Source organism: Pan troglodytes, chromosome 9 (genome assembly GCF_028858775.2).
Source record: "Pan troglodytes isolate AG18354 chromosome 9, NHGRI_mPanTro3-v2.0_pri, whole genome shotgun sequence".
In the NCBI taxonomy this organism is placed as follows: domain Eukaryota; kingdom Metazoa; phylum Chordata; class Mammalia; order Primates; family Hominidae; genus Pan; species Pan troglodytes.
In genome coordinates this window covers 58,921,642-58,937,686 of record NC_072407.2, presented here as the reverse complement: position 1 = coordinate 58,937,686, position 16,045 = coordinate 58,921,642, and the positions used below count along the sequence as shown (strand labels likewise).

The window sequence follows — 16,045 nt, the reverse complement described above, 5'->3', positions numbered from 1 at the left end:
GGCCTAGGCTGCCTTTCAAATTTATTTAGAACCCTAGAGCCCTTTAATCTGCGGTGGTGGAGCTAGCTGGAACTCACATTCTGAGCATTGGAATGAAAGGCTCCCCTCTCTGCCCAGGATTAGTCTAAATGCTGTCTTTATGGGCATTGGCTGAATCATGCCCTGTGCTGCATTCCTCTGTGACTGGGCAGCACTGAGTTCTAATGTAAAGTACCACAATCACTTTGCTTTTCCTCCAAACATGGAGATTTCCTCTCTGTGCCTAACGGTACTGCATGGGGAACGAGGAACAGGTGGTGTAGGCAATTCAAGACTATCTTTCTTATCGTCTTCATTGTCACTTTTCTTGACTTGATGTTAAAATCAGGTACTGTGATTACTCATCTTATATTTGATTCTTATAAAGGTGCTTTCTCATATGGATACTTTAATTTGATGTTTCTGTGGGGAGAGGAGGGTGATCACTGGAGGGTTTTATTCAGCCATCTTGCTCCACCTCCACATTCTTCTTATATATTTTGGATATTAGTCCCTTATCAGATGTATGGTTTGCAAATATTTTCTCACAAACTGTGGGCTGTCTTTTCATGTCATTAATTTTTAATTAAAAAAATCGTTTACTGTTTTTGCAGTGCAGAAGCCTTTTAGTTTGATACCAATCCATTTATCTATTTTGGGTTTTGCTGTCTGTGCTTTTGAAGTCCTAGCGAAGAAATTATTGCCCAGACCAATGCTGGGGAGGGTCTTTTTAAAAAATATTTTCTTTTAGTAGTTTATAGTTTGGGATCTTATATTTTAAGTTTTTAATCCATTTTGAGTTGATTTTTGTATATGGTATGAGATCAAGGCCTAAATTTATTCTTCATATGAGGATATCTAGTTTTTTCAGCACTGTATATTGAAAAGACTGTCCGTTTCCCATTGTGTGTTCTTGGCACCTTTGTTGAAAATCAATTGGCTGTACATACTTGAGTCTATTTGAAGGCTTTAATCTTCTTCCTTTCATCTACATGTCTATTTTTATGGCAGTACAATGCTCTTTTGATTACAATAGATTACTCAAGATTGTTTTGGGTAATTTTTTCTCTCTTGATCTTTCCTGATTTCATAAAAACTTTAGGATTTTTTAAAAGTTTCTGTGGCTAATAACATTAGAATTTTGACAGAGATTACATTAAATCTGTAGATAGTTTTGGGTAATGTTTACATTTAATGGTGTTTGAATTTTAATCCATGAACATAGGATATCTTTATATTTATTTGTGTCTTCTTCAATTTTTTTCATCAATATTTCATAGCTTCAGTAATCAGATATTTCACCACCATGGTTAAATTTTCTCCTAAGTATTTTTTTTCTGATGTTATTATAAAAGGTATTATTTTCTTAATTTCCTTTTCAGATAGCTTGTTATTAGTGTAAACAAATGCTAATGGGTTTTGTATGTTGATTAACCTGCAACTTTACTGAATTTGTTTGACAATTCTAATTGTTTTTGGTAGATTCGTTAGGGATTTCATATATAAGCTTATGTCATCAGCAAGCCAAGACAATTTCAATTCTGCTTTTTCTATATGGATGCATTTTGTTTCTTTTTCTAGCCTAATTGCTCTGGCTAGGACTTTCTGTACTATGTTGAATAGAAATTATGACAGTGGACATCCTTGTCTTGTTCCAGATCTTAGAGAATAAAACTCCCAAGTTTTCACCATTGAATGTGTTGTTATTTGTGGGCCCGTCATACATAGCCTTTATTGTTGTGGAATGTTGAGGTACATGTCTTCTATACTTTTTTTTTTTTTTTTTTGCATCTATGGCTTTTCCCATTATTTTTGTTTGGTGATGTACCACATTTATTGACTTACATATATTGAACTATCCTTGCAACCTGGGATAAATCCCAGTTGATTATGGTAAATGATATTTTTTAATGTGCTGCTGAATTTGGTACTGAGGACTTTTGCATCTATGTTCATTAATGATACCAGCCATCAGTTTTATTTTTTTGTCTGGGTCTGGTATTAGGGTAATTGCATTCTCATAAAATGAGTTTGGAAGTATTCCCTTCTTTCAATTTTGTTTTTTGAAGTGAATGCCTAAGAGATATATTTTTTTGAAATGCTTAATATCTCTAGTAGTAAAGGAAATGCACATTAAAATCACAATGAGCTATCACCTCACACTTCTTAGAATGGCTATGTTTAAAAAGACAAATGATAACAATTATTGTTTGTACACTGTTGATGGAAATCAAATTAGCACAGCCATTTTGAAAAAGTGTTGTATTCTTCAAAAAATGAAAAATAGAATTACCATAAGATCCAGCAATTTCACTTCTGGATATATATCTAAAGGAATTGAAATCAGTATGTCAAGCAAATATCTGCACTCTTATGTTCATTACAATATTATTCACAGTAGCTAAGATTTGGAAACAACCTAAGTGCCTATCAGTAGATTAATGGACAAAGAAAATGTGGCAAATATACACAATGTAATACTATACAGCCTTAAATAAAAAGGTAATTCTGTCACTCACAAACAACATAGATGGAACTGGAGGACATTATACTAAGTGAAATAAGCCAGACAGTAACAGACTAAATACTGTATGATTTCTCATATATGTGGAATCTAAAATAGTTGATCTCATAGAAAAAGAAAGTAGAAAAGTGGTTATCAGAAATTAAGAGGGGTAGGAGAAGGCACAGATGAAGGGAAGGTGTTGATCAAAGGGTAAAAAGTTTCAGTAGTACTGGAGAAATGTTTCAGTGATCTACATACCACATAGTGACTGAAGTTAATAATAATATACTGTATATTTTAAAATTGCTAAAAGAATAATATTCTCACCACAAAAAATGATAAGTTAATGAGGTGATGCCTATGTTAGTTGGCTTCATTGACTATTTCTGCAGGCACACATAGATCAAAACCTCACATTGCGCTCCATTAATATACATGATTAATACTTTTCAGTAAAAAAAGAAAGAGGAAGAAGAAAAGAGAAAGAAAGAAGGAAGGAAGGAAAGAAAGAAAGAAAGAAAAGAAAAGAAAAGAAAAGAAAAAAAAAGAAAAGAAAGAAGTCTTTGCTCATGCCTGTGTCCTGAATGTTTTGGATTTTTCACTTAAATCTTTACGCCATCTTGAGTTAATTTTTGTATAAGGTGTAAGGAAGGGGTCCAGATTCAGTTTTCTGCATATGGCTAGCCAGTTTTCCCCGCAACATTTATTAAATAGGGAATCCTTTCCCCATTGCTTATCTTTGTCAGGTTTGTCAAAGATCAGATGGTTGTAGATGTGTGGCATTATTTCTGAGGTCTCTGTTCTGTTCCATTGATCTATTTATCTGTTTTGGCAACAGTACCATGCTGGTTTGGTTACTGTAGCCTGGTAGTACAGTTTGAAGTCGGGTAGCACGATGCCTCCAGCTTTGTTCATTTTGCTTAGGATTGTCTTGGCTATATGCACTCTTTTTTGGTTCCATATGAAATTTGAAATAGTTTTTTTCTAAAAAATATTTATTGCAGCGCTGTTTACAAAAGCAAAGACTTGGAATCAACCCAAATGCCCATCAATGATAGACTGAATAAAGAAAATGTGGCACACATACACCATGGAATACTATGCAGCCATAAAAAAGGATGAGTTCATGTCCTTTGCAGGGACATGGATGAAGCTGGAAACCATCATTTTCAGCACACTAATACAATTACAGAAAACCAAATACCACATATTCTCACTCATAAGTGGGAGCTGAACAATGAGAACACATTGGCACAGGGAGGGGAACATCACACACCGGGGCCTGTCAGGAGGTGGGGGCTAGGGGAGGGATAGCATTAGGAATAATACCTAGTGCAGATGACTGGTTGATGGGTGCAGTAAACCCCCATGGCACGTGTATACCTATGTAACAAACCTGCAGGTTCTGCACATGTATCCCAGTATTTAAAATATAATATTAAAGTATCATAATAAAAAACTGTGAAAAAGAAAGAAAGAAAAAATAAAGAAAGAAAAGAAAGAGAAAGGAAGAAAGAGAAAAGAAAAAAAAGAATAAATGGACGCTCATTAAAGTGAAATGACATATTAGGGATCACACTGCTAGTAAGTTTCAGTGCAAGTCTTGTTGTTCCCTTACAAACTTTGTATAGCCGTTATGCAGTAAGAGAAGGGTCCAGAGTGTGTTATGATCAGAGCAAAGACAACCTAGAGTTCAAATCTGCTATGTGAGTAATTGAAAATGTTCTAGAATAATAACCATCTCTAAATTCCTGTTGATAGTGGAGAGTCCCTGAAGCCTGTATTTTAGGTATTGCTGTTCCTGTGATGAATAAACTCATTTTTATGACTAACCATGACAAGCAACACAGAAGGGTGAAAATACCCTGGTCACTAAGATAGCATGCCACATTTAAACCATGAACAAAGTATATACTCAGGGGCAGAGGAATGGGAGAAAAGAGTAAACACATCAACAAGGAATCTCTCAAAATGAATAATTAAATTTTAACTATTGGTCTGGGACATTATCCCTCAAGAATTGAAAATTAAGCCTAGGGCCCTAAAATGAAAAAACTCATATGAGTTAAGGATTTCACTGTGTATGAATTCATCATCATGGTCTTTTTCTAATATATAAAATAACTGAGTTGGGTTATAACAGTATCTCATTTTTAGTTATCATAAAAATATTTATTTTATTTCCATGGAGTTGTGTTTTTTTCACATGGATAGCATTTGCTTTGTCCTTTATGGGATTTTGTTTACATGCATATGTGGAGGCGACAGGTATGAAGCAGATTGTATCCATACATTCCTTAATCTTTAAAATGGATATAAATGTATTTTAGATGAAATAAATGTATTTCATCTTTGTGAAGATGAAATTTGAAATTTACTCTCTTTAAAGTACTTAGCAAAATACTTGCCCTGCAATAGAGAATCACAGTGTGTAGCAATAAATATCAGCTCTTTTGGAGATTTTTTTTTCTTTTTTATAGAGAGAGTTTTTGTTGGAGGAAGAGGTGATTTATTCACCTCTACGCAACATCAGAATTTGTTAACTTTTGTTATGAAGTTTTCCAGCATAACATTCTTACTAATTTAAAGTTTGCCTCTCTATGAAGGCATGGAATTCCAGGAGCCTCTGCTTGTATATTCTCCTATCTTTCCTACATGCTTTGAGCAAAACCAGATCCCAATGATTAATTCAAGAGGATTTGTGAAGCTATCTCACACTAAGCAGTAAGTTATCATATATAGTGTAATTTTTAATCACTGTAAATGATGTGTTTTTATTTTATCAAATGACAATTATGTCTCCAGAATACCTTTTATAAATCAATAATAGGTTAATCAGAAAGATATTTTTTGGCCTGCTTGGCAACCTTCCCTAATATTCTTACTTAATTCGATGGGGAATAAGATTATGTTATGATATAATGTTTATTCTGCTTAGCCCTTAAACTTTTTAATTTTTAAATGGATTTTTAAGTAATATTATTTATAGGCAAACTGATAATCTATGAAAGGATATCATAAATGTTGGTGATGCTAAATGCACATAGGGTTTGTACGAGTTTATGTAGGATCTAAATACCTCTATAGTGACGTGACAAGTACTCCCAATATGGTTATATCTAGTGGTCTTTCCATTATTATAACCCAAGTAAATTGGTAGCAAATTTAAGAAATCTGGAGTTTATATGATACTATTAATTATAATTTATAAAGTAGTTACTATGTGTCAGATACTATGTTAGAATTGCCAGGTGCACTTTCTAATATAATCATCAAAATAATTCTATGAATTAGGTGTTAATAGAGTTCTTGCTTAACATAGGACAAAGGTGAGTTTAGAGAAGTTTAGAAATTTGCCCAAGTGATTCAACACAGAATGATGGTGTCAGAATTTATGTCCAAATTGTCCATGTCCATAGTTTATGGTTTTAACCCCCACACTACATTGCTTTGCAAAGTTATCCTCTGAAAATGAAACATTACTGGAGACTAACAATATCATCACTATCTGTCAAACCTATCTACCAAATGTAAGTAATAAATTTAATTATGCCTTGGAGAAAGAAATGTATTCACTTATACAGATGGTTTAAATTACAGAGATTAAAGTTTTTAGCTTTCACAAATCTTGAATTTATGAAAGAAAATTAGACTTTTCTACTTTGATGTAAAATATATATTAGGTTTCTTTCTATGATTTGCAGAATAGAAAGATGAGTAATTTATCCATTTAATACATACAATCCTAATGTGTTGATATAATTCCATATACCCTGGCATAAGGTAAAGTGTAAGTTAGCCACAGTTTGTGCCTTTTTGTCAACTTTTAAAAATAGAATTAGATAGCTTTTGAGAATTAGTGTTGTTCAGTAAAGAACAGATAAATGATTGCTTGACAATAAGCTTCGACTGATATCATGCCTACCATGAGAGTAAATTTATTCCTAATAAAAGATAAAAACTTAAGAAGAGTAGAAAATAGGAAGGGTTTATTTGAGCTCTGGCAGCATTAAATAGTGTTTATTAAGTGCTATGGGCTGGAGAAACATAAACAAACATATTAGGACCCCCAGAAAACTAAAGACAAACAGGATGCCCTGCATGGCTAGTATGAAAAGACTTAACAGGAGATTTCCAGGCACACAAGCTGAAAGGGCGTTTGGCAATAGTAGCTTTTACTTTGTGAGGTAAATCAAAGGTACATAACTAATTAGGCAATTGCTTATTTAATCAGGAGCATATATGAAATCCACAAATGATTACAAAATATCTGGGTTTCTTGAAACTCCGTGTTTAATTTGGTGAGTTTGCTTCATACTGTGGGTGTTACACTTATTTCCAAAGATGTCTTTATTTCTCTTTCCTTATGAAGGAGATGAAACTTTGTGCATTATAAGAACAGAATAGATTTATATTCTGAAGCACTGCACAGTTGAATAATTTGTATCTGGCTTTCAGCAGCTGCAGCTGTAACGTGACTGAAGATGCTCTTTGAGGCAATTGTGAATTCAGAGGGATTAAGGGATTATTCTATTTTTTTGAATCTTCAAAATGTAGACAATGTTTAGAAGTTGACCCAAAATATTTAATGTTTCTTTTTAAGATCCAATTTTATTTGTACTGCATACCTATTGAACCAAGACTATTATTTTTGGTGTGGTCTTCTTACTATGTATAGATGTAGATATAGATGGTATCGATATAACTATCCTGCTTACATATGTTGTAGGTACTTTTATATATATTAAAATAAATCCTCAAAAGATCTTGGATAAGTTCTGTCATGTTTTTGGAAGGGTTGCCAATAATTCTTATTCTGTATACATAACGAAAATCCTCTAATGAGTATCACACAATATAATGAAATGATATAGTTATAAATATAGATAATGAAATGATAATAGTTAACATGTATTGAGCACTTACCATCTATAGCTAGTTAGGTGTTTTAGGTGATTTACATGCAGTATCTCATTTAATTTTTTCAGCGTCTCTAGGAGGTAGGTGCTAGTTTTACCCTATCCTGCACATGAGGAAAATGAGGCACGGACTGGTGGTGTGAATTGCACACAGCCTCCAGCGGGCCAGTGGTGGAGCTGGAGCATGTAATTCAGGTGAAGGTGGAGCATGTAATTCAGGCCCTTTGATGGGGGGTCCTGTGTGTTTCACCACTAGTCACATGGTGTCTGGATTGGCTCATATTGTCAATAGATCATGTTGTCTGGGTCATGTTGTCAATAGAGAAACTCACTGTGGATGTCATTTCTTGCCACTATAGTCTAGAATCACTTCTAAAGATCATCAGAGCATTTCTTATTTACAGCAGAATTTTCTGATTGCTGTTTGGAGCCTGGAAGGGAACTCTGTAGCTTCTCTTGTCCACTGCCCTCCCTCCTGCCTCCAATGAAGTAGGACGCTGTGACTTGATTTCTCTCTCTTCCTTCCAGGTCCATCTTTTCTTATCCCTGGACATGAAATTTTAAATGAAAAGGTTTGCCAGTTCATAGAATTATTTGATTTGAAAACCATGATTTAAATCAAAGCTTGTGAAAGCCATCTAACACATACTACATGTGAGTCACTATTATTTACAAAACAATACTTTGATATATTGTTTTTCCTGACCTGCAACTACTTGTTTCTTTAATGTCTTCTTGAGCAAGAGTCTCCACTCCCTTAGGAACCAGTTTGCTTCCTTTACTGCAACTTGCCGTGACTGTAAGCTCATGACAGTATTATGAATATATGTTATATTTACCAATGTATATCCTGTGTCTACTACATACTACAATATCAAAAAGATAGTTTTGAAAGGAAGAAAAAAAGACCAAAGAAATAAAAAAAGAATTAATAAATGAATGGATGAATGACTGACAGCTACTTTTTGCTATTTAACTACGCCTACTTCTAGGTTTTTCATTACTAAATATCTTTTTAAGTTACTCCTTTTGAACTGCTCCAGGCTAGAAGTCAGTTAATCAAACATACTAACACTATATATGAACTGAGAGCAAATAGATGCAGAAGGGGCTCAAGGAGCTCTCAGTAAATAGACCTAGTAACTTTAACTTGCCTAGATAATTTTCATTAACATTATTTCCTTGAAATTATTATTATTAGAGAAGTAAATTCCAGATGAATGTAAAATCACTTTATGTTATTAGGTCTGTTAATAATAGATGCTGTTTCTGGATTACCTCCCATGTGTAGACATTGTCTTAAATTCTTTGTATACATTATTAATTTTAGTCCTTAAAATTTATCATGAAATACATTCTATTATTATTCTCATTTTATGCATAAGAAGATCATCCCAGATTCCACAGTACGGAAATGGTAAGGTGGAAAAATTGGCAATTAATGTGCCTCATGACGGTTTTTGTTAGTGTGCACAGTCTTTTTTCGGTGTCAGGGTGTCTAAGGACTAGAAAGTTGCATCAGGGTAATGTAGAGGAAGCTTGGCTTTATGTGTAGATTAGTGGGGTAATGCATGAAGCAATAATCTTCATTGCCATTTATTTGAGTGATGTGTTGTGCTGCTCTGTCAGGTGGAGCACAACAGCAACAAGAATCAGATCTTTGTGAAGTAAGTGAAGTCTTTGAAGACTAAGTCTTTGAAGAATGAATCAAATTTGAAATGATTATGAATAGGCAAAAGAGCATTCCCTTTCAGAAAAGGAAAGAATATTTACTTAACTCAAATCGGTATTTTAATTTGACAGTCTGATCTCATCAAATATTCCCTGAAAAAGCAGAAGAAAAGCTTTTCATTTGTACTAAAACTCAGATACTCAGGACACAGTCTTAGACCAAGATTTCTCCTTATTTTTTCCATCCCGAGTTTCCAAAACTCTGACATATAGGGCATTTTGTTTTGTCTTCAAGTGAGTCAATGGTTCTGTGAGAGGAAGATTCCATGAAAGATGGAGTCAATAAACACAAACTTCACTGTCACTGAATTTGTGTTCCTGGGGTTGTCCTCTGAACCAAAGATACAGCTTATTCTTTTTATTATGTTCTTGTTCTATTTATCAACGGTGGCTGGAAATGTTATAATCATCACTATTATCCAGATGGAACCTCTCCTCCAAACCCCCATGTACTTCTTCCTCACTAATTTATCCTTTCTGGACATTTGCTACACATCCACCAATGTCCCCCAAATGCTGTCCAACATGGCGGGGAAAAAGAACACCATCTCATTCTCCAGCTGCGCTACTCAGATGTACTTCTCCCTCTCCTTTGGAATGATTGTGTCCTCCTTGGTGTCATGGCTTATGACAGATATGTAGCCATTTGTCATCCTCTTCATTATACCTTCATTATGGACCAAAACACCTGCATTCAACTGGCAGTTATTTCTTGGTCCAGTAGCTTCCTGAGTTCCATGGTTATCAATGTTCTCACGTTGAGTTTGCCCTACTGTGGGCCTAATATCCTGAATCACTTTTTCTGTGAGGTACCTTCTGTCCTGAGGTTGGCTTGCACCAACACCTCATTCACAGAGCTGGTTGTTTTTATCTTCAGTATCATCATTGTCTTCATCCCTTTCCTCCTCATTGTTGTTTCCTATGTCCGGATCCTTCAATCTGTTCTCAGGATGCAGTCAGCCTCTGGGTGGTATCAGGCATTATCCACCTGTACCTCCCATTTGACAGTGGTAACCTTATTTTATGGGACTGCCATCTTCATGGACATGAGACCACAGTCGAGGTCCTCCTGGGCTGGCGGCAAGATCACTGCGGTTTTCTACACGGTGGTCACACCCATGCTTAACCCCTTGATTTACAGCCTGAGGAACCAAGATGTGAAAGGAGCTTGAAGGAGAGCTATTGCAAAGCAGAGGATGTGACAGCTGTTAATGAGACACTAACCTTCACTCTTAATCTAACATAATTACCTTCTGATTATGAAGTGATAGAGTAAAAAGTAGCTTAGACAGTCAACATCTGCCCTGCCATTTATAAAGGACACATAAACCCAGGTGTAAATTCAGCAGAAAAAAATGTTTCCTCCAAGCACATGGCAGGGCTTTAATGTGTCCAAACAACTCCCTTCATTGAGCTACTGCTCTTATGTTACTCACTGAAAAACAAAACAAAACAAAACACCTGTTTCTTTAAAGTCACAGACTATCTGAAATTAATTTTTTGAAATTTTGTCCGTGAGGTGAAATATTTTTCTCTGTGCTTGAGAATCTAAGTCACTTTGATCCAGAGGAGAAATCTCAATTTCCAACTCAGGTGCAGGAATTCAGATTAAAGGTTTTTTAATGCAACAGTCCGCATCTGTGTTAATTTTGTAGTTTCCAGGAAAACAAGACCCCACATCTACTTTTTGGTTTGGACTTATCATTGTTCCCTTTGCGTATCCTACTTTGTAATATTCTATCAAAATATTGCTTCATTTAAATTTCACCTAAACTCATTTCTTCCTACAAATCCTGTGATAGCTCTATTTCTTCCTATGTTTGAAGAAATAGTCCATGGTTCCCCTGATGTGTGTTCCCTATCTTTGAAATGGGTCAGAAGCATCTTAATTTGTCTATGTATAAGTTTGTTCCTGGTGACCTTAGACTAATTGTGTATACAAGAGGATGGCAATGATCAGAAGCAGAAGATTTGGTCTCATATTAATTAACATGTTAAAGGATTCATTTATTCATTGATAGCCTATTATTGCATGACTATGTAATATAATGTTAAACAGAATAGAAATGTGTCTTTTCCTCAAAGCATATATATGTCATATACTTATTGTCTATGTTATATATATTATACATAAATTGACAAATTGTGATAGCTGTAATAAAGAAATAATTTTCAAGAGGCAGTAATAGGCAATAGGTAGGATGTCCTCCTCTGAGGAGGTTGCATGCAAGGACCAGAAAGAGATATAAGAGAAAGATTGAGGTCTTTCTTAGTAAGGAGATGTTGGACCAAAACTGGAGATGTAAAAGAGTGGTGCTGCCTTTGAGGAAATAAGCCAGAGCATTGGAAGTCTGGCTGGGGAAGCAGCTGCTAGCCCATGCAAGGCTGAGGGACTGTGGGGAGCAGTAGAGACTTATTCTTAGTAAAATGTAAGTATTCTGAAGAAGAGTGGTACAGCACAGCTAATGTTTTCATCAGATTTTTCTGTGTGGTGTGTGGTGGACCTTAACTAGCAGCACACATTTGTGAAAAAGAGTGTTTCCAGCATTTTGATGCTTTTCAGCCAGTATGTTGAAGGAAAATTATTCTTTGAAGTAGAAGAGTAGCTAGATATAATTTAGTATTAATAAAATTAATAAATGATTAATATTATTAATATTTAATTAATATGGTCTGTGATTTACACATTATTAAATTAGAGACAAACTCTAAAAGTTTCTCACTGGTTTATTCAACAATGTAGAGTAAATTTTTTTTTAAAGTTCATCTTTCAGATATCAACAACTAAAATGAAACAATTTTTTTCTAACTAAATATAAAGATCATATATAAACAGTAAATAAGACATATCTAATTGCATAGGTAGAGTAGACATCACTGACTTAAAATTAAAAATATTTAAAAAGCTAAAAGCAAAATCACTAGCCAAATAATCAAATTCTTTACACAGTAGTTTTTTTTCTTTGTTGTTGCTTTTTATATTCACCTTGCTTTATGGATGACTCGATATATTTTATATTTGATTAATATGTAAAGTAGGAATAGAAATATATAGTTTAACAAATTTCCTTTTGAACAATTTATTAAAAGTAAAAGTAACATTTAAAATTCTCTCAGACATTATCAAATAAACAAGCATGCTTAGCAGTTAACTATTTATAATTCAGAAACATAATATTTTATTAGTTTAAAAAAAACACAAAATATCTAAATGTATATTCAGTTAAAACATTTATTTTTTGATTCACAATATTATAAGCCCATCTTACCCAAGAGGTAATGATGAAATTCATCCTAAAAATGAATGAATTAAAAATGCAGAAAACATTGCAAAACCCTTCTCATAAGGGTGCTTAGCTTTTATAAATATATAAAACAAGTGGAAGTAAATATTTGCTTTTTAGCAATTCATTATTTAACGCAATGATCTCCAATTCCATCCATGTTGTTGCAAATGACTGGATCTCATTCTTTTTTTTGTATGGCTGAATAGTAAATAGAAAAGAATGAATAAGACCTATTATTTAATAGCACAATAGGGTGACCGTAGTCAATAATAACTTAATTGTGTATTTTGAAATAACTTAAAGAATGTAATTGGATTATTTGTAACTCAAAGGATAAATACTTGAGGGGATGGATACTCCATTCTTCATGACATGCTTATTTCACATTGCATGTCTGTATCAAAACATCTCATGTAAGCCATAAATATGTACACCTACTATGTACCCACAAAAATTAAAAATAAATAAAAAATAATAATAAAATAAATAAAATGAGGATAATGTCTACTTCAAATGATCATTATATGAATTTAATAAGATTTAAAGTGGTTTGTTTATTGTGTGAGCACAGGAAATGAGAAAAGGTAGCCCTGTAGCCACAAGGTCACTGATTAGAGACTTAGCAATGGGATTCCAAGATTCCTGATTCTAAGGCAATTGCTCTTTCAATTGTAACATACACTTGGTTTGTAGTTAATGGGATAGGAAAGCCCTTTTTTCTTACATTTCACAGAGCATACATGATTTTCACAATGGTGAAAAAAAGAAACTGAAGGCTAGAGCTGGACTGTTTCTGAACTGTCAACTCTGTATCTGTGCATTAGCTGCAGGTGGTTCTTTCCCCAAAATGAGTTATGATGTGACTAATTTTAAACTAGATCAATTACAACTTGTGTACAGATAAACCCCAGTAAATCCTAGGTTTTTTATCTTAAAAACTCTTCAGTGCCTTTTATGATGAATATGGCAGCTCTATACTTTAAGGCAACCATTGTGTTTCCCTGACTTTTAACTATGTTACACTGGAGGAAGGGTTGAAATAGAAAGATGATTGATTATAAGTATTCAAAACTGTTATTGTGACAGAATTTCAGCACATCTGGGAAAATGTTAGTTTATTCAAGATCTCAATCTGCTGCTGATACCTGACATTCTTGTTTTCAATTGAATATTTTGTAGCCTTTAGAACATGTGAATAAAAATTATATAATTTTTTCTTGTTAGTCATTCCTACATCAGGATTAATGAGACTGTTCTTTGAAAAGGGCCTGCTGATGCTGGTGGAGGGCATGGAGACCCATGGCATCCCAGGGAAAGCTAGGGTCTAATTAAGATACAAGACAGTACTAATTTTAGATGGGAGCAGGTAAGCTAACCTTGTAGACATAACAATCTTGCTAAAATCAGCCTTAGAGATTGCGTCCAGCTTTATCTTTCTTAGAGCCCCAGAATTATTGGATTTCCTCTGAGGGCCAAGAAGATGTCAATATATACAGTTGACAAAACTATGATGCCTACTCCTTTTTAACATTAGGTAGAGAAGGTCAAAGAAATCCTGTGGTTATTAGTTGAACCCACCCACTTGACCCACTAAAGGGAAAGCTGAGGACAGAAAAAGAAGACAATTTTATTCCCTGATTATAGCTAGTTACCAGCAGAACTTAAATATCTGGCTCTTATCCTTGGACTTCGCATAGTCACTGATTTGTTACCAGTGGCAGCAGATTCAGAGAGACAATACAGTCACTGGAAGCACAGCAAACTCCTTGTTGGCAAAAAGCCTTGTGTTTATATCCTCTAGAACCTGGCACATACATAACACTTAAAATTTTTTGCTAAATATATGAATGGATAGAACTCAGGCTGAGTTACATTGTCCCTCACACCAGCCTCATTCTCCATGTTTTTAACTACATTTTCTCTGACTTCTTTTGAGAGTAAAAAAAATTTCAACATTTGGACCTGGCATTCCTCATGACCCCAGGGGAAAAAAAATTGTTCAGAGTTATTGACTATTTCTTTCTCTTACTGAGTCCTGTCCCAGTTTCTAATTAATATGTGAACCAACTTTAAATAAGAAATGAATGTATCTTGCCCAGTATGTCTTTCAAATATACTAATTTAGTTTATATTTCTTTCAGATTGCAGAGTTAAGGATTAGAGCCCACCCTTCAGAATTTAATATTCACTTAGCAAGGAGATGGTAACTTGGGTAGTGTTTATCGAAAAGTTATTTGCATTTTCTATGTCCTTCTACTACTGTCATTTACCTATGACAGAAACAGATTATCATTTTGTGTTATTATTGAGATTTTTTTCCAATTAGCTTTTTGAAAGCAGCTTTCACATCCTTGTTCCGCAAACTGTAGATCAAGGGATTTAACATGGGGATGATAACCGTGTAGAACACAGAGGCCCACTTGTCTTGGTCCAGGGAGTAGCTGGATGTTGGCCTCAGGTACCTAAACATGACTGTGCCATAGAAGAGGGTGACGCCAGTAAGGTGAGACCCGCAGGTGGAGAAAGCCTTAAGGTGGCCTTCAGCTGAACGCATTCTGATGATTGCAACAAGGATAAAGGTATAGGAGATGAAGATGATGAGGATGGTGCTGAATTCAATGAAGCCACACAGACTGAAGAGCAAGATCTCACTGATGTAGGTGTCTGAGCAAGAGAGGGCCAAGAGTGGTGGGATTTCGCAGAAGAAATGATTGATGATATTGGAACCACAGTAACTCAGGCTGAAGGTGAGGGTAGTGTGAGCTACTAAACTCACTAGACCAGCCAGGTAAGAGCCCAGCATGAGAGCCAAGCAGACCCGCTTGGACATGAAGGTGCTATAGTGGAGGGGTCGACAAATGGCCACAAAACGATCATAGGCCATGGCTGCCAGGACATAGCACTCAGCATCCACAAAACCTACAAAAAAAGCAAACTGGGTGGCACAGCTGGAGAAGGAGATAACTTTGTGATTTGTTAGGAAGTCAGCCAGCATCCTGGGGGCAATGGCTGAGGAGTAGCCCAGGTCAACAAAGGAGAGGTTGCAGAGGAAAAAATACATGGGTGTGTGAAGCTGAGTGTCTGTTGTAATCAGGATAATCATACCAATATTCCCCACTACATTAACCAGGTAAACTATGAGGAAGACCACGAAGAAGATGATCTCCATCTGAGGGTCCTGGGTGATGCCCATGAAGATAAACTCAGTCACCATTGAGCTGTTTTCTTTATCCATTGCTTCAAGTGTATGTGTGCCTGGATTTAGTTTTTTGATGGATGTAGTAAATTCCCTGTCACTGAAAATATTCAAACTAAAGACGAGCAATCATATGCCAGAGATATTGCAATATACACATATATATATTTATCTATTGTGTATATGTGTATACATATAGTTCTACAGTAAATGAAGGCTTTGTTTAGGATGATTCATAAAAATCTTTCCAGTAATTAGATTCTATGACCAATAGAATAACTCAAATGCTTTGTTAAAATGGTGATGTGTCCTCTCCATGTGCCCACTGACAGCATGAGGAGGTGTTAACTTCTTGGGAATGGCAAGTTCTGCTTCTTCAATGACCTTG

The 16,045-nt window shown here is 34.9% G+C and overlaps 1 protein-coding gene and 1 pseudogene across 1 annotated transcript; one reads left to right on the top strand and one right to left on the bottom strand.

Moving 5' to 3' along the window:
• The first annotated feature begins 9,447 nt into the window (after nt 1–9,447).
• On the top strand, nt 9,448–10,376 carry LOC100609540 (olfactory receptor 10A7-like; annotated as a pseudogene).
• A 4,387-nt stretch (nt 10,377–14,763) lies between these two features.
• Nucleotides 14,764–15,696, bottom strand: OR5AR1 (olfactory receptor family 5 subfamily AR member 1). The gene has a single exon (XM_001158780.5). It carries the CDS (start codon nt 15,694–15,696, stop codon nt 14,764–14,766), a length of 933 nt encoding a protein of 310 aa, XP_001158780.4.
• Nucleotides 15,697–16,045: the final 349 nt, after the last annotated feature.

Bases quoted from the DNA above. Each gene is read 5' to 3' on its own strand.
- OR5AR1 (XM_001158780.5), bottom strand. From the start codon at position 15,696: ATGGATAAAGAAAACAGCTCAATGGTGACTGAGTTTATCTTCATGGGC.